This window comes from Xyrauchen texanus, chromosome 34 (assembly GCF_025860055.1).
Source record: "Xyrauchen texanus isolate HMW12.3.18 chromosome 34, RBS_HiC_50CHRs, whole genome shotgun sequence".
Lineage (NCBI taxonomy): Eukaryota > Metazoa > Chordata > Actinopteri > Cypriniformes > Catostomidae > Xyrauchen > Xyrauchen texanus.
This window is the reverse complement of record NC_068309.1, coordinates 4,730,633-4,751,013: the sequence shown is the minus strand read 5'-3', so window position 1 is coordinate 4,751,013 and position 20,381 is coordinate 4,730,633. Positions and strand designations below refer to the sequence as shown.

Sequence of the window (20,381 nt, the reverse complement as noted above, 5' to 3'; positions counted from 1 at the left end):
GCCCCCTGGAGGAAGAACACTTTGTTACATAAACAGTTAATAACTAATGAGATTCACATTCGCCGGCTGATGTGAGAACCAGGCCGCAATCTTTCAAACACCGCCCATGACAACTTTCAACCCATGACTGATCATAACCAAAGTGAGTCTACGCAGCACCCGGAATCCATACTTGAAGGAAAGGTTGTGTTTTTGTTATTGGACCGCCATGAATTCAGCCGGACTGTTGTGCGAAATCGAGCGGCCGCGTCACCGGCCTTTCCTGATCGGGGTGAGCGGAGGAACTGCCAGCGGAAAGGTAATAAGTCTCACCTTTACCAACCTCAGATGAGTATTTACTACACGCATGAAGGAAACCGATGAGTGCATGTGTATCTGCTGTTATACGTGCATGCAAACCTCTACATTTTGTCCCCTGGTTTGGCCACAGTCAACATGTCCCTCTTTTAATGGACTTTTATAGGTGTAGTATCTAAATATAAGCCACCAGGGATATGATGGGTGTCAGTAAATATAGATGCAATAAAAGCAACACAAAGATGAACTTTAGGTGCATTTATGTACATTGCATGAAAATCAAATATATATCAAATGCACAAAATATTATTGAGGATCAGGAATGAAGAATTAAAAATAAAATACGTAAATGGAAAAGTGAATGATGAATACTAAATAAATAAATGATCCAACTGGGAAAATGGCAAATTAAATGCAATTTTCACATATTTTAGTCTGATTTTTAAAAATAAATTAAATGTACTGATTTCTGTAATTATATGTATTATATTTATGTATGTACATGCATATTCTTATGAGTATATTCATTTCTTTTAATAATATATTATATCTATTCTTATATTAATTTACAGTGCTGTGAAAAATTATTTGCACCGTTCCTGATTTTTGTGTATTTTTCATACTAATTTTTTTTAAACCTTCAATTGAGATACAACATAAAATAAAGGCAACCTGAGTAAACACAAAATACAGTATTCAAATATATATATTTTTATTGAAGTAAAAAAGCTATCCAACACTTAACTGCCCCTTTAAATGTAATAGCTGGTTTTGCCAACTTTAGCAGCAACAACTGCAACCAAAAGCTTCTGATAACTGGAGATCAGTCTTTCACAACACTGTGGGGGAGTTTTGTCCCGTTCTTCATTGCAGAACTGCTTTAGTTCAGCCACATTGGAGCATGAACTGCCCCTTTCAGGTCCTGCCACAGCATCTCAATCGGGTTCAAGTCAGGACTTTGGCTAGGCCACTCCAAAACCTTCATTGTGCTTCTTTTGAGTCATTCAGAGGTGGATTTACTCCTTTGCTTTGGATTATTGTCTTGCTGCATTATCCAGTTGTGCTTGAGCTTCATCTCACAGAACTGATGACGGGACGCTTCTCCTTTAGGGTTTTCTGGTAGAGAGCAGAATTCATGTTTCCCTCAATTACGGCGAGTCACCCTGAAGCAGCAAAGCATCCCCAAACCATCACATGACCACCACCATGCTTGACCGCAGGTATGATGTTTTTTTTGTGGAATTCTGTGTTTGATTTAGGCCAGATGTAACGGGACCCCCGTCCTCCAAACAGTTCCACTTTCGACCCATCAGTCCACAGAACATTCTCCCAAAAGTTTTGAGGATCATCAAGGTGTGTTTTGGCAGGTGTGTGAGTCTTAATGTTCTTCTGGGTCAGCAGTGGTTTTCGCCTCGCCACTCTTCCATGGATGGCATTTTTGCCCCGTGTCTTTCTGACAGTGGAGTCATGAACAGTGACCTTAATTGATGCGAGAGAGGCCGGCAGTTCCTTGGATGTTGTCCTTGACTTTTTTGTGATTCCTGGATGAGTCGTCGCTGTGCTCTTGGAGGAATTTTGGAAGGTCGGCCACTTCTAGGAAGGTTCACTACTGTGCCAAGTTTCCTCCATTTGGAGATAATGACTCTCGTTGTGGTTCTTTGGAGTCCCAGAGCCTTTGAAATGGTTTTGTACCCTTCCCAGACTGATGCATTTCAATCACCATTTTCGACGTTGACATCAGTGTGTGTGACCTTTTAGCCAACTTCATGCTGCTGAAAAAGTTTTAGGTGCTGATTTGTTTGAACAGGGCTGGCAGTAATCAGGCCTGGGTGTGTCTCGTCCAGCTGAACCCCTGCGGTTTCATAGATTTGGGGATTTAGTAACTAAGGGGGCAAATACTTTTTCACACAGGCCCAGTTGGTATTGGATAACTTTTTTTGCTTCAATAAATAACATTATAATTTAAAAACTGTATTTTGTGTTTACTCAGATTTAAAAAACATTTTTTTTTTACAATTTGGTATGAGATACACACTAAACAGAAGAAATCAGGATGGGGGCAAATACTTTTTCACAGCACTGTATGGACACTTCTATGAATTAATTTCTGTAATGCATTATATGCATTCTTATATTTATGCATGTACACGTATTTTTTTTGTCAGTAATTCCCCGTTCTTTCGTCCAGTCCACAGTGTGCGCCAAAATCATGGAGCTTCTGGGTCAGAACAAGGTGGACCATCGCCAGAGGAAGGTCATCATCGTCAGTCAGGACAGTTTCTACCGGGTTCTCACGCCAGAACAAAAGGCTAAAGCTTTAAAGGGCCAGTACAACTTTGACCATCCAGGTAAAAAAAAAAAAAAAAAGTACCACACACCATGGAGTGGTGTAGTGGTCTAAACCACATAACTGGTAAACTGGTAATCAGAAGGTTGCTGGTTCGATCCCCACAGCCACCACCATTGTGTCCTTGAGCAAGGCACTTAACTCCAGGTTGCTCCGGGGGGATTGTCCCTGTAATAAGGGCTCTGTAAGTCGCTTTGGATAAAAGCGTCTGCCAAATGCATAAATGTAAATGTAAAGTTCAGCTGCACATCCAAGCTGCTCTTTTCCATGAAGACGGTGACTGCGAATAAAGACATGAAGTGAATAACGACTTAAATTTCAGCCCTTTTCTCAATCTTACACATATAGTATAAAATGCTCTATATATTGGCATTTGCCACAGAAATGCCCATATTGGTCAACAGCTACTTTCACGTTACACAGAATAACATATAACATACAGGTTTTGAACAACATGACGGTGAGTAAATGAAGACAGATTTTCCCATTTTTGAGTGAGTGCTTCAATTGTGGATTCATCTTTATAACCCTCTAGTTTTTGATCCTCTCTTTCAGATGCATTTGATACTGAACTCATGTGTCAGACTCTGAAGGATATAGTAGAAGGGAAAGTGGTGGAGGTTCCCACGTATGACTTCATCACCCATTCCAGGTCAGAGCACACACACTTTGCCCTCATGGTGACACGTCATAAAGACACTTTTTATCAGTCTGTCTGATAATAGCAATGAATGATGTTTGTGTAGGTTGCAGGAGATAATCTGTGTGTATCCCGCTGATGTGGTGTTGTTTGAGGGGATTCTGGTATTCTACACACAGGAAGTGAGAGACATGTTCCACATGAAACTGTTTGTTGACACGGATTCAGACGTACGTCTGTCTCGCAGAGGTATTTCATTTATACTATCATTTTTAATCATACCTGAAATTGCAGCTTATTTTTTGCTGCCACTGAGGTTGAGGTATGGGTTGGTTATGGAGTAAGGTTTAGGGGTTAACCATGTAACTACAGACGTAATGAAACGCAGGTACTTTAAATGTTAGTACAATGCAACAACACGTACATTGTAACAAACACGCCTAATATAAAGTGGGTCCCAGTTTGACATTTATTGATTGTGCATTGTTATTTTAAGTATTAGTAATCATTCTTTAAAGGACAGTTTACTTTAGTTTAGGCCTTGTCCACACTAATACGTTTTCGTTTGAAAACGCCTCTTTTTCTGTCCGTGTTGGCCTTCCGTCCACTCTGAGACGGCGCTTTTCTCCGCGATAATTGAGCTTTTTGAAAACGCATTTTTCGCGTTGTAGTGCGGACTGTGAAAACGGATATATGTGACAATCATTGACTGTAAAAAAAGATGGCCGACGCCCCTTCGCTCTTTTCCATTGGTGAGAACTGAAGCCGCCAGTGTCCCGATATGGCGCTGACATCTTGGGACTCGAGTCTGCGCAGTTGCGATTTCGGGACCAGACCTGCGCGGTAGTGAGCAGGAAGTAAAGCCGCAAAATCGAGGCCCCGCCCTCACTCTCGCTGAATCAATCGCAAGCACACGCCCCTGCACTTTTGACGGTGTGAAATAATTAATTATAGAAATTTAGATATTACATTTAAAGCTCCAATCTCCTCAGTCCTCCGAAGAGCCCGAAAAAAAGTCAGTTGGTGCTTCAGTGACTACTTCGCTCAGAGAACCTGTCAATCACAGCTGTCAATCATGATGTCACAGCACCGTTTTTATAGCATCAAATAAATAAAAACAAACTTATTTTGAAAACAAACACTTGAAATGACATCAACATGACAGAAACGACAGTAAATGACAGAAACTATCTTTGGAAAAAAGATATGTGAAGTGTAATTTAATTGTTTAGTTGGTCTCACGTCCCGTTGAATAACATGGGGAGGCGGGGTTTATGACCTATACTAGGACCAGCCACCGGGGGGCGATCGAGACGTTTTGGCTTCACTTTTGAGGCGCTGTTGTGTTTGATATTCAGTTTGATAGTGTTGTTAAAAATAAATTATACTTTGTACAACCATCACGTTGCGTTCTTTCAAAGGCGAAGGGAAGATTACTCGTAATTGGTGTCCGGCGACGGAACACGAGGACAATTGCGTTTGACCGTACATGCAGCGGGGATTTCCCGCATGCGCAGTAACATGATTTAAGCGTTTTCATGTGTTTCAGTGTGGACGAGCAACTTTTGGAAAACGCTAGCGTGGACGGAGAGCGTTTTGAAACGAATACGCCGGTTTCAAATGTTTCCGGATTAATGTAGACGTAGCCATAATTTCTTGCTTTTCAGTTTTGTTGCGCTGTATTTTTTTTTCTTAATTTTTTTCAGTTTTACATGTATTGACTGTGCGCTGTTGTTATTTACATATTTAAAATTATTAGTATTTGTAATAATTCTTTAAAGGACAGTTTACTTTTATTTTGTTTAATTTGTTGCTTTTTAGTTTTTATTTGAAGTGTTTTTGTTCCAGTTTTACATTATTATTATTATTATTATTATTATTATTATTATTTGTAATCATACTTTAAAGCTGGGGTGGGGAACCTTTTTTCCATTAAGGGCCATTTGAGTATTTACGAAATTATTCGCGGATCATACAATTGCTTGCAATTTCTGATTGTGGGTTGAAATTAATGTACGCATTCCTTTACATGCTCGCACGCAAAACGTCCGTCTATTATACAATATTTTGTGTTATTTAAAATTCGACACACTATTTGCAAGGAATTTATTTTTCAGGTTAATTGAATTAAGGCCATTTTTTGCTTTTCAAATGATTTCTCAAATGGCCTCGCGATTGAGGCCTGACGTTTTATTTACTTTAATTAGATGTAAAACTAAAACACATTTATTGATTGTGAATTTGTTGTTATTTACATAATTATTATAATTATTTTATCATTTGTAATCATACTTTAAAGGACAGTTTAGTTTTATTTAATTGAATTTGTCGCATTTTAGTTTTGATGTGTTTTTGTTCCAGTTTTTCATTTATTGATTTCGAGTTGTTGTTATTTATATAGTTATTATATCATTTTCTGTCATATTTTAAAGGACAGTTTACTTTTACATGTTGCTTTTTAGTTTGTTTTGATGTATGTTTGTTCTAGTTTTACATAGTTATTTTAAAAGTATTATTATTATTATTATTCTTATATCATTTTTGATCATTATTTTAAAGGACAGTTTACTTTTATTCACGTAAATATTTTGCTTTTTATTCCATTGAGCCATTTGTTTTCTGTTTTTGTGCATCTACAACCAGCAAGACCTTAGAAATGTCATTATAATTTTTTCTTATTTTGAAAATAGCTTGAATAAAATAAAAAACGTAAATAGTTTTGTCAATAAATAATAGTCATGTTGTTTTTAACGTCTGTTTTGTTTGGTTTTAGTTTACGATCACTCTGGATTTAACTCATAATAGTGTGTGTGTGTATATATATATATATATATATATATATATACATACATACATACATACAGGTCCTTCTCAAAAAATTAGCATATTGTGATAAAGGTCATTATTTTCCATAATGTAATGATAAAAATTAAACTTTCATATATTTTAGATTCATTGCACACCAACTGAAATATTTCAGGTCTTTTATTGTTTTAATACTGACGATTTTGGCATACAGCTCATGAAAACCCAAAATTCCTATCTCAAAAAATTAGCATATTTTATCCGACCAATAAAAGAAGTGTTTTTAATACCAAAAAAAAGTCAACCTTCAAATAATTATGTTCAGTTATGCACTCAATACTTGGTCTGGAATCCTTTTGCAGAAATGACTGCTTCAATGCGGCGTGGCATGGAGGCAATCAGCCTGTGGCACTGCTGAGGTGTTATGGAGGCCCAGGATGCTTCGATAGCGGCCTTAAGCTCATCCAGAGTGTTGGTTCTTGCGTCTCTCAACTTTCTCTTCACAATATCCCACAGATTCTCTATGGGGTTCAGGTCAGGAGAGTTGGCAGGCCAATTGAGCACAGTAATACCATGGTCAGTAAACCATTTACCAGTGGTTTTGGCACTGTGAGCAGGTGCCAGGTCGTGCTGAAAAATGAAATCTTCATCTCCATAAAGCTTTTCAGCAGATGGAAGCATGAAGTGCTCCAAAATCTCCTGATAGCTAGCTGCATTGACCCTGCCCTTGATAAAACACAGTGGACCAACACCAGCAGCTGACATGGCACCCCAGACCATCACTGACTGTGGGTACTTGACACTGGACTTCAGGCATTTTGGCATTTCCTTCTCCCCAGTCTTCCTCCAGACTCTGGCACCTTGATTTCCGAATGACATGCAAAGTTTGCTTTCATCCGAAAAAAGTACTTTGGACCACTGAACAACAGTCCAGTGCTGCTTCTCTGTAGCCCATTTCCTGCACACGCCTGTGCACGGTGGCTCTGGATGTTTCTACTCCAGACTCAGTCCACTGCTTCCGCAGGTCCCCCAAGGTCTGGAATCGGTCCTTCTCCACAATCTTCCTCAGGGTCCGGTCACCTCTTCTCGTTGTGCAGCGTTTTTTGCCACACTTTTTCCTTCCCACAGACTTCCCACTGAGGTGCCTTGATACAGCACTCTGGGAACAGCCTATTTGTTCAGAAATTTATTTCTGTGTCTTACCCTCTTGCTTGAGGGTGTCAATGATGGCCTTCTGGACAGCAGTCAGGTCGACAGTCTTACCCATGATTGCGGTTTTGAGTAATGAAACAGGCTGGGAGTTTTTAAAAGCCTCAGGAATCTTTTGCAGGTGTTTAGAGTTAATTAGTTGATTCAGATGATTAGGTTAATAGCTCGTTTAGAGACCCTTTTCATGATATGCTCATTTTTTGAGATAGGAATTTTGGGTTTTCATGAGCTGTATGCCAAAATCATCAGTATTAAAACAATAAAAGACCTGAAATATTTCAGTTGGTGTGCAATGAATCTAAAATATATGAAAGTTTAATTTTTATCATTACATTATGGAAAATAATGAACTTTATCACAATATGCTAATATTTTGAGAAGGACCTGTGTATAACAGAATGTGTACATCTGTTTTGTAGAGGTATTATATGATCATCATTTTAATTATTTAAATTTAGTTTAATTTTAGTAAAAAAAAACGTCTTTGTTTTTAGTTGTTTTTGTACCACGAACACCTTTCAATTTAGATTTGTGCATTTTTGTTTCATTTGTTCGTGTTGGTGATTGTAGGTTGTAGTTATTTATATCTCGAGAAGCAAAACCTGCTAGATAGAGGAGCTTCTCTTGAAGATAGCTTTAAAAAAAACTAAAACTATTTATTTTATTTTATTTGTGTAGTTTAACCTGTTTTTATTTTTGTTTAGTTTTAGAATAATTTAAATGAGTATTTTTCATACCCCCCGCGACCCTGTACACAGGATAAGCGGTTGACGATGGATGGATGGATGGATTTTTCATGCCGTCAACTGCTGTGTAAGTGTAAAACACTTTATATCGTGTGTGTGTGTGTGTGTGTGTGTGTGTGTGTGTGTGTGTGTGTGTGTAGTTCTGCGGGACATGAGAAGAGGTCGAGATTTGGAACAGATACTCACACAATACACCACGTTTGTTAAACCTGCCTTTGAAGAATTCTGCCTTCCGGTGAGAAAACATAATCTGACCAAACCTTTGACAGTGGTGTTATAGTTACTTTGATGTTTGACGTCCGAAATCTCTTTCTCAGACCAAGAAATATGCAGATGTGATCATTCCTCGAGGAGTCGATAACATGGGTACGTTTCAGTCAAATTATATTCATGCAGTAAATAAAATGAAGCCTTTTCTTTCTCTGATATGTTGATATCTTTTCCAGTGGCAATAAACCTGATTGTGCAGCATATTCAGGACATCCTGAACGGTGACATCTGCAAATGGCAGCGGGGTTCTGTGAATGGACATGCCCATGGGCAGAGTCATAAGAGGGGCATGGTCGAACAAGACGAGAACTCTAGCGGAGGCAACAACCTCCCGAAACGACCACTGCTGGAGCCCAGCACACGACCACATTAACACACGGGCATATGAGTCAAATGGTTGAAACATGCCATTTTTTTTCAGGTTGAAGGAATGGTTCACCCAAAAATGAAAATTCGGTTGTTTACTCACCACTCATGTTGTTCCAAACCCATATGTCAGAATGTGGCAGGGCAGAGGGCGGGGCCGGGTCGTGATCCTACACACCCGGTCCCATATTAGGCTAATTATGCCTCAGTGAGGGTTAAAGGCTGACTGCAAAGGGCCGTGCGAAAGAGAGATCGTTAGCGGACATGTCCGTCATGTGTGTAGGATCACGACCTGGCCCCGCCCTGCCACACAGACTTTATTCCGAGGAGCACAAAAGAAGTTGTTTAGCAGAATGTCTAAGCTTCGCACCTCCACACAATGAAAGTGAATGGGGACCAGGGGCTTTCAAAGCTTTAGAAAGGACAAAAAAAAGCAGTTCATAAAACATAACGTCATTTTAGTCATTCACTGAAAATCTTCGACATTTTGCTAAACTTTGGTGTCCCAAGAAGAGAGCGAGTCAGATGGGTTTGGAACAACATATATTAATTTAAAAATGCATTTTTTTTTTTTGGCTGCTTGAGTTACCTGACTGTCAGCGTGACCTATGACCTCACTGTTGTAGCTTCTCTCAGAGGAAGACAACTTTTCTGTAAATGTGAAATATTTAACGTTGTACTCTACCTATTGTCACTATGACTGCATTTACATGTCAATCTGTAATGATGCATATGATAACAGTCGGTAACTGTAATTGACATCAATCTTCCAGTCTCACTGCCGCTCACACGAGTGTAATTCACATCTCTCAAATTACACAATCAAATTGTCAATTACACCTGTAGAAAGTTTTAAAAGCTTCATGAGGATTTCCTTACCTAGTGAGTATTGTATAAGATTGCTTTCTAGAATGTAAACGCTTGTTTGATGAGAAAAACAAACTTGGGTCACACAAGAATAATTATAGTCATGACAATATCAAGTATTTAAACATTTTAATCTCACCTGCACTGATTTGTCTTTTTACATAATTTATAGTTCTGAAATGTGAATGTTTTAAGATATTTCTTCATTTGTAATCCAATTTTGAAAATCTTTTCCATGTACATTTTTTTTTTTTTTAAATATTAAAGAAAACATACTTGCGTGATGTCTTGCATCATTTCTGGATCAAAAAGCAATCGTGCATAAATGACCAACATTAATATTTTTACATCATTGCACAGTGATGATATCGGACGGTAATCCCGTAATTCTGAGTGATTGCTATACTCATTTACCATGGTACATATATGGTACTCCAGGGTAATTCAGACAGTAATACCATGGTACCAAGTATAAATGTACTAAACAAACAAAGCAGCTACAAACCGAGCAGTTTTATTGGTTAAATATACAGGACGTTATAGATGTAACGGAAAAAAAATCCCAGGTGCTGCACAAACAAACACTGAAGAAAGCAGTCATAGCTTTCCACCTATATGTGAATAATGACTTTCTGTAGAAAAACCACATGCACACACACTCATACCCCCACACACACTTTCTGACACCCAGACATTACAGCATATTTAGTCACTGTGTTTTTTGCCATATATTGTTAGTTATTTTAGTGCATGATTGATTTGGCTTGCAAGTATCTTAGTTCATAACCACCCTCTGCATGATCGGCTATTATACATCACAGCTGTACACGTACATTTATACATAATGTATCATAAACAGCCCCAAAGAACCGGAAACATCCACACGTGTTCAAAACTGACCGTCGTCAGGTAATGCTGAGCCATGCCGTCTCTATGACATCATAGTCCACTCCAAGAAAAAGGTGAATCTCATGAAGAAATGCCCGGCAACATTTTTACAGCAAAAATCACCACAAAAAAAAAAAAAATGCATGAAACTTTTTTAGTTTTTTTTGTGACATTATTTTCATGAAACAAGCAATTTTTCTCCATAGATTTTCATTAAATAAAAAAATAAAAAAAATCCTATTCTCATTTCTGTAGGCCTAATGTAATTTTTTTTTTTTTAATTATTCTTAAGACTGTAATACAGCAATGAAAATCATCCTGTTATTTCGGTCACAATGGGGAAATATGAACAGATTATATTTCTGTGTGACTCATTCGAAAAGACTGGAGCATTTAATAAAATGTGATGAATTAAGTTAGACTGGCCTTAATAACGATTTACTGTTCAGGGCCTTACTAACCTTACTAACGATTTTATGTAAATGTTTGCATTTAATTCTACAAATTACGCAAGACTAGCTTTGCTAACGATTTACGGGTTCAGAGCCAAATTTCTTTGTAGGTATTGTTCGTAAAACTGCGACATTTAATTAAATGTGACAAATTACGTTAGACTAGCCTTACTAACGATTTAATGGTCAGGGACAAATTTCTGAGTGAATTGTTTGTAAAATCATTCTTATGTAAAGTGTCACATTCAATTCGACAAATTACGTAAGACTGGCCTTATTAAATATTTACAAGTTTGCAGATTAATTTATGTGTTCGTAAACATATTTTTATGTTAACGGTTGCATTTAATTCGGCAACTTACGTAAGACTAGCTTTGCTTACGATTTACGGGTTCAGAGCCAAATTTCTTTGTAGGCCTATTGTTCGTCCAACTGCAACATTTAATTAAATGTGACAAATTACGTAAGACTGGCCTTACTAAAGATTTACGTGTGAATTGTTCGTAAAAAAAACATTATGTAAACGGTTACATTTAATTTGACAAATTACGCAAGAGTAGATTTGCTAACGATTTACGGGTTCAGGGCCAAATTTTGGTGAATTGTTCGTAAAAATGCGACATTTAATTAAATGTGACAAATTACGTAAAACTGGCCTTACTAAAGATTTAGAAGTTTGAAGATTAATTTATGTGTTCGTAAAAATATTTTTATGATAACGATTGCATTTAATTCGGAAAATTACGCAAGACTAGCTTTGCTAACGATTTACGGGTTCAGGGCCGACTTTCTTTGTATTGTTCGTCCAACTGCGACATTTAATTAAATGTGACAAATTACGAAAACTGGCCTTACTAACGATTTACAAGTTTGCGGATGAATTTATGTGTGAATGTTTGGTAAAAACATTCTAGTGTAAACTTTAATATTCAATTCAACAAATTACATAAGACTGGCATTACTAAAGATTTACAGGTTCTTTGATGAATTTCTGTGTGAATTGTTGTAGAAAACCTTTTATGTAAACTGCTGCATTTAATTAGTCAATTACTTAATTCATGTTCATGGCCCAATTTCTGCGTGAATCGTTCGTAAAAAAACATTTTTATGTAAACGGTTACATTTAATTTGGCTAGCTTTGCTAACGATTTACGGGTTCAGAGCCAAATTTCTTTGTATTGTTCGTAAAACTGCGACATTTAATTAAATGTGACAAATTACGTTAGACTGGCCTTACTAACGATTTACTTGTCAGGGACAAATTTCTGTGTGAATTGTTTGTAAAATCATTCTTATGTAAAGTGTCACATTCAATTCGACAAATTACGTAAGACTGGCCTTATTAAAGATTTACAAGTTTGAAGATTAATTTATGTGTTCGTAAAAATATTTTTATGTTAACAGTTGCATTTAATTCGGTAAATTACGCAAGGCTAGCTTTGCTAACGATTTACGGGTTCAGGGCCGACTTTCTTTGTATTGTTCGTACAACTGCAACATTTAATTAAATGTGACAAATTACGTAAGACTGGCCTTACTAAAGATTTACGTGTGAATTGTTCGTAAAAAAAAACATTTTTATGTAAATGTTTGCATTTAATTCTACAAATTACGCAAGGCTAGATTTGCTAACGATTTACGGGTTCAGGGCCAAATTTCTCTGAACTGTTTGTAAAAATGCGACATTTAATGAAATGTGACAAATTACGTTAGACTGGCATTACTAACAATTTACGTGTGAATTATTCGTAAAACAACACTATGTAAATGGTTACTTTTAATTCTTCAAATTACGCAAGACTAGCTTTGCTAACGATTTACGGGTTCAGGGCCGACTTTCTTTGTATTGTTCGTACAACTGCAACATTTAATTAAATGTGACAAATTACGGAAACTGGCCTTACTAAAGATTTACAAGTTTGCGGATTAATTTATGTGTTCGTAAAAATATTTTTATGTTAACGGTTGCATTTAATTCGGCAACTTACGCAAGGCTAGCTTTGCTAACGATTTACGGGTTCAGGGCCGACTTTCTTTGTATTGTTCGTACAACTGCAACATTTAATTAAATGTGACAAATTACGTAAGACTGGCCTTACTAAAGATTTACTGGTCAGGGACAGATTTCGGTGAATTGCTTGTAAAAATGCGACAAAATGTGACAAATTACGTTAGACTGGCATTACTAAAGATTTACGTGTGAATTGTTCATAAAAAACATTATGTAAACGGTTGCATTTATTTTGACAAATTAAGTAAGACTAGCTTTGCTAACGATTTACTGGTCAGGGACAAATTTCTTTGTATTGTTCGTCAAACTGCGACATTTAATTAAATGTGACAAATTATGTTAGACTCGCCTTACTAAAGATTTACAAGTTTGCGGATGTATTTATGTGTGAATTGTTCATAAAAAACATTATGTAAACGGTTGCATTTATTTTGACAAATTACGTTAGACTGGCCTTACTAACGATTTACTGGTCAGGGACAAATTTCTGTGTGAATTGTTTGTAAAAATCATTCTTATGTAAAGTGTCACATTCAATTCGACAAATTATGTAAAACTGGCCTTACTAAAGATTTACAAGTTTGCAGATTAATTTATGTGTTCGTAAAAATATTTTTATGTTAACGGTTGCATTTAATTCGGCAACTTACGCAAGGCTAGCTTTGCTAACGATTTACGGGTTCAGGGCCGACTTTCTTTGTATTGTTCGTACAACTGCAACATTTAATTAAATGTGACAAATTACGTAAGACTGGCCTTACTAAAGATTTACGTGTGAATTGTTCGTAAAAAAAAACATTTTTATGTAAATGTTTGCATTTAATTCTACAAATTACGCAAGGCTAGATTTGCTAACGATTTACGGGTTCAGGGCCAAATTTCTCTGAACTGTTTGTAAAAATGCGACATTTAATGAAATGTGACAAATTACGTTAGACTGGCATTACTAACAATTTACGTGTGAATTGTTCGTAAAACAACACTATGTAAACGGTTACTTTTAATTCTTCAAATTACGCAAGACTAGCTTTGCTAACGATTTACGGGTTCAGGGCCGACTCTCTTTGTATTGTTCGTCAAACTGCGACATTTAATTAAATGTGACAAATTACGAAAACTGGCCTTACTAAAGATTTACAAGTTTGCGGATTAATTTATGTGTTCGTAAAAATATTTTTATGTTAACGGTTGCATTTAATTCGCCAACTTACGCAAGGCTAGCTTTGCTAACGATTTACGGGTTCAGGGCCGACTTTCTTTGTATTGTTCGTACAACTGCAACATTTAATTAAATGTGACAAATTACGTAAGACTGGCCTTACTAAAGATTTACGTGTGAATTGTTCGTAAAAAAAAAACATTTTTATGTAAATGTTTGCATTTAATTCTACAAATTACGCAAGGCTAGATTTGCTAACGATTTACGGGTTCAGGGCCAAATTTCTCTGAACTGTTTGTAAAAATGCGACATTTAATGAAATGTGACAAATTACGTTAGACTGGCATTACTAACAATTTACGTGTGAATTGTTCGTAAAACAACACTATGTAAACGGTTACTTTTAATTCTTCAAATTACGCAAGGCTAGCTTTGCTAACGATTTACGGGTTCAGGGCCGACTTTCTTTGTATTGTTCGTACAACTGCAACATTTAATTAAATGTGACAAATTACGGAAACTGGCCTTACTAAAGATTTACAAGTTTGCGGATTAATTTATGTGTTCGTAAAAATATTTTTATGTTAACGGTTGCATTTAATTCGGCAACTTACGCAAGGCTAGCTTTGCTAACGATTTACGGGTTCAGGGCCAACTTTCTTTGTATTGTCCGTACAACTGCAACATTTAATTAAATGTGACAAATTACGTTAAACTGGCCTTACTAACGATTTACTGGTCAGGGACAGATTTCTGTGTGAATTGTTCATAAAACCATTCTAGCGTAAACTGTCACATTCAATTCAAGATATTACGTAAAACTGGCCTTACTAACGATTTATTAGCTCAAGGCCACATTTCTGTGAATCATTCATCACATGTAAACTGTTGCATACAATTTGGCATTCTTGCATTAACTTTTGATCTCGTCATGTTTAATGAATGAGGCCCAGCATAAATTAGATTTAATACAACAAATACTGCCATGGTATATACTTAAATTGTATTGTTAAAATGCACTTTACAATTAACTTTTTTCAGGAAGGACGACAAAATGCATTAAATTATCATAAGAAGTATTTCACAATGCATAAATTTTAAATTGTGATTAAATTTGACAGGCAAAAAATAACTTTTTATATGATTTTTCTTTTTATTTCAGTCTGAAACATGACCCGGAATTGTTCTCAAACGTTTTTGCTAGATTCACCCAAACAGGGGCTGTCAGCACAGCAACAGGGTAAACCGTTATATCGAGGGTTGCACAAGGGCACTCACAAAACAACAGAAAGTTGACATGAGAAATGCGTCCAACGTCCAGTTCATACTTTCATTTTCTAATTCATATATACCATATAGTCCATTACTCATAGTCTGTCAAATAATATTAATTTCAACAGATCAGTGAATATTCCTTTATAACGATGAAAGATTGCACAGTTGTCCTCCCGTGTCCCAATCCAACAGTCTGAATGGTAACTGGTCGACTCAGTTGCACATTTCCAATTGGGCAGCACCAAATTGGCGAATACATCAACAGTTCAGTCTGAATGGGCGATTGACCTTTGGAAGGTCAAACGAAACATCCGAGCGAGACAAAAAAAATGAACACTTCAACAAGCACAGTGTATTAATATCAATGAACAAAGCCCTCTTATAGAGTGTGCGTCGCACTATATACCCACACACGCATAGAAAGTTCGGAGGATTTTGCTTTACTATATTTAGCGTTTGAGTCCTCTTTCGCCCACTATGTGTGTCCGAGGGTGTACGTTTAATATCTGTAAATATTCTTTTATTTATACTGAGTTTGGATTTCCTCTTGAGTGTAAAAGTCTGCCGTTGTTGCAGTTTATTGGTGCAAACTCGATCTCACGTATCCGTTCCGGAACCAGACGTAGAACTCAGAAACAGCCTAGCATGGGTTCCTTAGGTTCTGAAGGAGGTTCAGGTCTCACTATAAATTGTCTCTAAGGTTCTAGATTTGAGGTTCTAGGTCTTCTCCTCTCGGTCCGTCTTGCGCCGCGAGATGTTTCGCGGTTTGATCTTGAGCGAAAGTTCCCATAATGCCTCCTCGGCTAGATGATCACTAAAGTCGTTGAAGAACGAGACGATGTCTTCGTTCCGTTTCAGTTCGTAGTGTCTACAAATGCAATTAAACATTGAAACAATTGTTTTATTAGCCAGTAATGTCAGCAGAAATGCAACATTTATATAAAGGGCTATATTATAATGTTGTTATAAAACAGATTAGTTTGAATTAGCCACTTTTAAGAGCCTATTTAAGCACAACTGTGGCCACACATCAGAATTATATATATATATATACATACACATCAAGTTTCTGCATTCATAGCAATAAAGTAATAAATGCATTAATTGACCAATGTTGTCATCTTATTATTATCTTCTATTGCCATAACTTTATAAAAGCAATCAACCACTCGAGAATGGCCATTGTTACGATTTTACCCCAGACTCGCATGTCTTATTGCTTTATTCTACAAACTAAAAGATGTTTGAACTATAACACTGAAATCTGCAGCGGACTATTGGACCGGCGCTTCAGATCACCAGGTTTTACACCAGTGGATTACTCACATTTGCTGGAATCGTCTCATGCTGTCTAGGATGTTGAACTGCTGCCAACGTTTGGAGAAATTCACTTTTCCCTCAATAAAATCTGGGTTACCAAGATGTACAAACGTCAGATCCTGTAGAATCAAACCCCTGACAGAAAAGAAAAACATAGAATAAAACCTCAATTATCTAGAAAATTCTGATAAGTGGTCACCACGATGCGTTTTCCATGACAGATGCCGGTCTCTAGAGAGCAGTGTAGACAATTGCCAAAATAGACAATGAAATGTATATGTATATGTATACACACACACACACACACACTCACACACTCACTCACTCACTCACTCACGAGCCAAAACATTATGACCACTCACAGGTGAAGCGAATAACGCTGATCATCACCTATCAAGGTCACATGTCACGGTCTGGGTAGATTAGATGGCAAGCAAACAATCAGTTCTCGTAGTCAACGTGTTGAATGTTGGAGAAATGGGCGGGGGTAAAGACTTCAGTGACTTTGACAAGTGCCAAATTGTTGTGGCCAGACGACTGGGTCAGAGCTTCTCTGAAACGGCAAGGCTTGTGGGGTGCTCCCGGTCAGCAGTGGTGAGTACCTACGGACAGTGGTCCGAGGAGGGACAAACCACAAACCGGCGACAGGGTGTTGAGGGCCCAAGGCTCATCGATGTGTGAGGGCAACGAAAGCTATCTCCTCTGGTCTGAACCAACAGAAGGTCTACTGTGGCACAAAGAAGTCACAGAAAATGTAATGATGGTTACGGGAGGAATGTGTCACAACTCACAGTGCATCGCACCCTTTTGCGTATGGGGCTGCGTAGCGACAGACCGGTCAGAGTGCCCATGATGACCCCTCTCCACTGTCGAAAGTGCCTATAATGTGCACACGAGTGTCAGAACTGGACCTTGGAGCAGTGGAAGTGCCACACTGGACACGTTGTTTGGGAATGGTTTGAGGAACATGATGAAGAGTTCAAGGTGTTGCACTAGCCTCCAAATTCCCCAGATCTCAACCGGATTGATTATCCGTGGGATGTGCCGAACCAACAAGTCCGATCGACGGCGGCTCCACTGCTGATGTCTTGGTGCCAGACAACACAGGACACCTTCAGGGGCATATTAGGTCATAATGTTTTGGCTCATCGATGTATAAATATATATCGTTTGTTTTTTTGCCCATCCGACTCAAATCCTTTGTGTGGAGCCCCTTAAGAGGACAGGATGGGACTTTGTATTCGGAAATAGTTTTCTGTTCCCTTACAATAAATTTGCAATGGATTTACTACGGTAACCATATTTTAACCATGATATTTATTACCATAGATTTCATTTTCCTCAATTATTATTAATATGGTTTTACTAAGAATATCATATATATATATATATATATATATATATATATATATATACAGTATATATATATATATATGTACAACGTATATCAAAAAGTCAAATACTAGCCAATTCATCAGCCTAGCAATATATTGATGCATTACTAATTTTGAGTACAAATGTTACACTTGTATATAGACATATTATACACAAACACTCACAGGTAGGGAATACATGGAGGTTCCACTTCAGATAAAGCAGCTCTGTAAGCTCGGAAAGACGACGAACTGTCAATCAAAGTGCAGTACTCCTCCAAGCCCTTAAAGGAGAAAGAGGGGATATATATATATATACAGTAGATAGATACACAACGATCAGCCACAACATTATAACCACCCGCCTAATATTGTGTAGGCCCCCCTCGTGCCGCCAAAACAGCACCAACCCACATCTCAGAATAGATATTCTTCTCAGCACAATTGTACAGAGTGGTTATCCGAGTTACCATAGACTTTGTCAGTTCAAATATATATATATATACATACACACACACACACACACATGCAAACTTGTTTTTCTTTTTTACATTTGATCAACTTGTATTTAACCATTTCTAGGTGGTTGTTTTTGGTAGAGAAACTTTGTTCAGTTGGCATGACTGACCTCAGATGTCTGTTTTTGCCATTCCAGTCGTCTGATTGGTGCAGAGTCCAACGCAGAAAGTATTGCCAAATAAGAATTGAAGTTATTGAGCTTCCGCAAGTGCTGCAGGCGAGACAAAAACATCAAACCACTCAGCTTGATGTTAAAAATAGTTCGTCAATGATGTTAATACACTGTTAAATAAAAATATTACCTTCATGATTTTGATGAATTTGAGCAGAAGTTTCTCTCTGTCTTGAGCTTTCTCCTGCTGGATGATTATAGAGCGCACCCTAGTGGACATGAGGAAGTACAGTTGACATGAAGTGTGTGTGATGAAGGTTTAGTGTTCAAGGCATGATGTTAAAATCCAACTTCAAACCACCTTTAGTATTTTTCTCGGTTCTTACAGCAAAAAACTACAGAGCCCCTTAGAGGACAGGACGGGAATATTTTTTCTGAAATTATTTTCCGTTCCCTTACAATAAATTTACAATGGATTTAGTAGTGGTGATGGATTTAATAGAGGATTCAGTGGTGGTGGTGTAGTGGGCTAAGCACATAACGGGTAATCTGGTAATCAGAAGGTCACTGGTTCGACCCCCACAGCCACCACCATTGTGTCCTTGAGCAAGACACTTAACTCCAGGTTGCTCCGGGGGGGATTGTCCCTGTAATAAGTGCACTGTAAGTCGCTTTGGATAAAAGCGTCTGCCAAATGCATAAATATAAATAAATATAAATATTTACAGTAACCATATTTTAACCTTGATATTCATAGTAAAATCACAGTAATAATAATTATAATTATTAATAATAATAATAATAATAATAATAATTATTGAGGAAAATGAAATCTATGGTAATAAAAATCATACTTTCATACCATGTTAAAACCATAGCAACCACAGGAGTAACCATGGTTACCATATGGATACAGTATACTGTATTAAAACCATGGTTTCCGCCAAAAAAACGTGATTACTTTTCATAGTTACAACAATATTACTATAGTAAAACCACGAATTCTAGCCGAATTTCAAACATTAAAAGTAAACACGCCACGGAGACGGAAAGTTCTTGAAAAGGATAAATATTGACGATGGTTAGCCCATGTAGGATAGCGGTGTGCCGTCGAATTTTTTTGTCGTAAAAAGTGTGCCGTGGCAGAACATTTTTTTTTTTTGGGAAACACTGTGCTAAGGGGCTCCATGATAAACAAAGTATTTGAGGCGGATGGGCAAAAAAAAAAGATGTGCCTGTCTGAACAAGAAGAACTGAATTGCAGCAATCTGGGAACTTGATTTCACTTCTAAGGGAGCTCAAATAAAAAACTAAATCAAATGGAAAATGCACATGTAGTGTATAGGGAACATATGTTGTGTTGAGGGCGTCACGTGTATCCTGTACCAGTAGCTCATGTTGTTAAAGTGCTCTGTGAACTGGGTCAGATTTGGACTTTTCTCTTCATTCTGTTCCTTTGCCCAAAGCAACACTTCAGGAATCTGGAGAGACGGAGAGAGTAATAAGAGATGATGATGATGATAACAGGGTCATTTTAGATGTTACTTGGCACTCTTACGCCTCCAGACAAAATCCCAGTGCACAAAATCTCATTATTATATCAAGATTCAAACACATATTGCAGGGAGAAGTGAAGGATAATCAGACTGTCTTGCCTCGATCTTGTAGAAAAGTTCTGCGTCCAGCAACGTCAGCTGATCTGCGATCTCGTGACTGCGGAAATCA

The 20,381-nt window shown here is 37.4% G+C and overlaps 2 protein-coding genes across 4 annotated transcripts in view; one reads left to right on the top strand and one right to left on the bottom strand.

Moving 5' to 3' along the window:
* Window positions 1–64: 64 nt before the first annotated feature.
* Window positions 65–9,862, top strand: uck1 (uridine-cytidine kinase 1). Its single transcript, XM_052103744.1, has 7 exons — window positions 65–298; window positions 2,486–2,645; window positions 3,200–3,296; window positions 3,391–3,533; window positions 8,185–8,279; window positions 8,362–8,410; window positions 8,491–9,862. The coding sequence occupies exons 1-7, from the start codon at window positions 209–211 to the stop codon at window positions 8,685–8,687; spliced, it is 831 nt and encodes a 276-aa protein (XP_051959704.1). The 5' UTR covers window positions 65–208; the 3' UTR covers window positions 8,688–9,862.
* Window positions 9,863–14,787: 4,925 nt separating this feature from the next.
* Window positions 14,788–20,381, bottom strand: part of rapgef1b (Rap guanine nucleotide exchange factor (GEF) 1b) — a 62,648-nt gene continuing 57,054 nt past the window's right edge. Inside the window, exons 20-26 of one of the 3 annotated variants that reach the window (XM_052103740.1) lie at window positions 20,312–20,381; window positions 20,043–20,137; window positions 18,847–18,925; window positions 18,654–18,755; window positions 18,212–18,309; window positions 16,659–16,787; window positions 14,788–16,200 (exon numbers count right to left, since the gene is read on the bottom strand). The exon at window positions 20,312–20,381 is cut by the window's right edge and continues 15 nt beyond it. In XM_052103740.1, coding sequence (XP_051959700.1) covers window positions 16,050–16,200; window positions 16,659–16,787; window positions 18,212–18,309; window positions 18,654–18,755; window positions 18,847–18,925; window positions 20,043–20,137; window positions 20,312–20,381 — 724 coding nt within the window. In that variant the 3' untranslated portion in view covers window positions 14,788–16,049. The remainder of the gene's footprint in view (window positions 16,201–16,658; window positions 16,788–18,211; window positions 18,310–18,653; window positions 18,756–18,846; window positions 18,926–20,042; window positions 20,138–20,311) is intronic. The other 2 variants (XM_052103741.1, XM_052103742.1) reach the window with 2 other exon arrangements.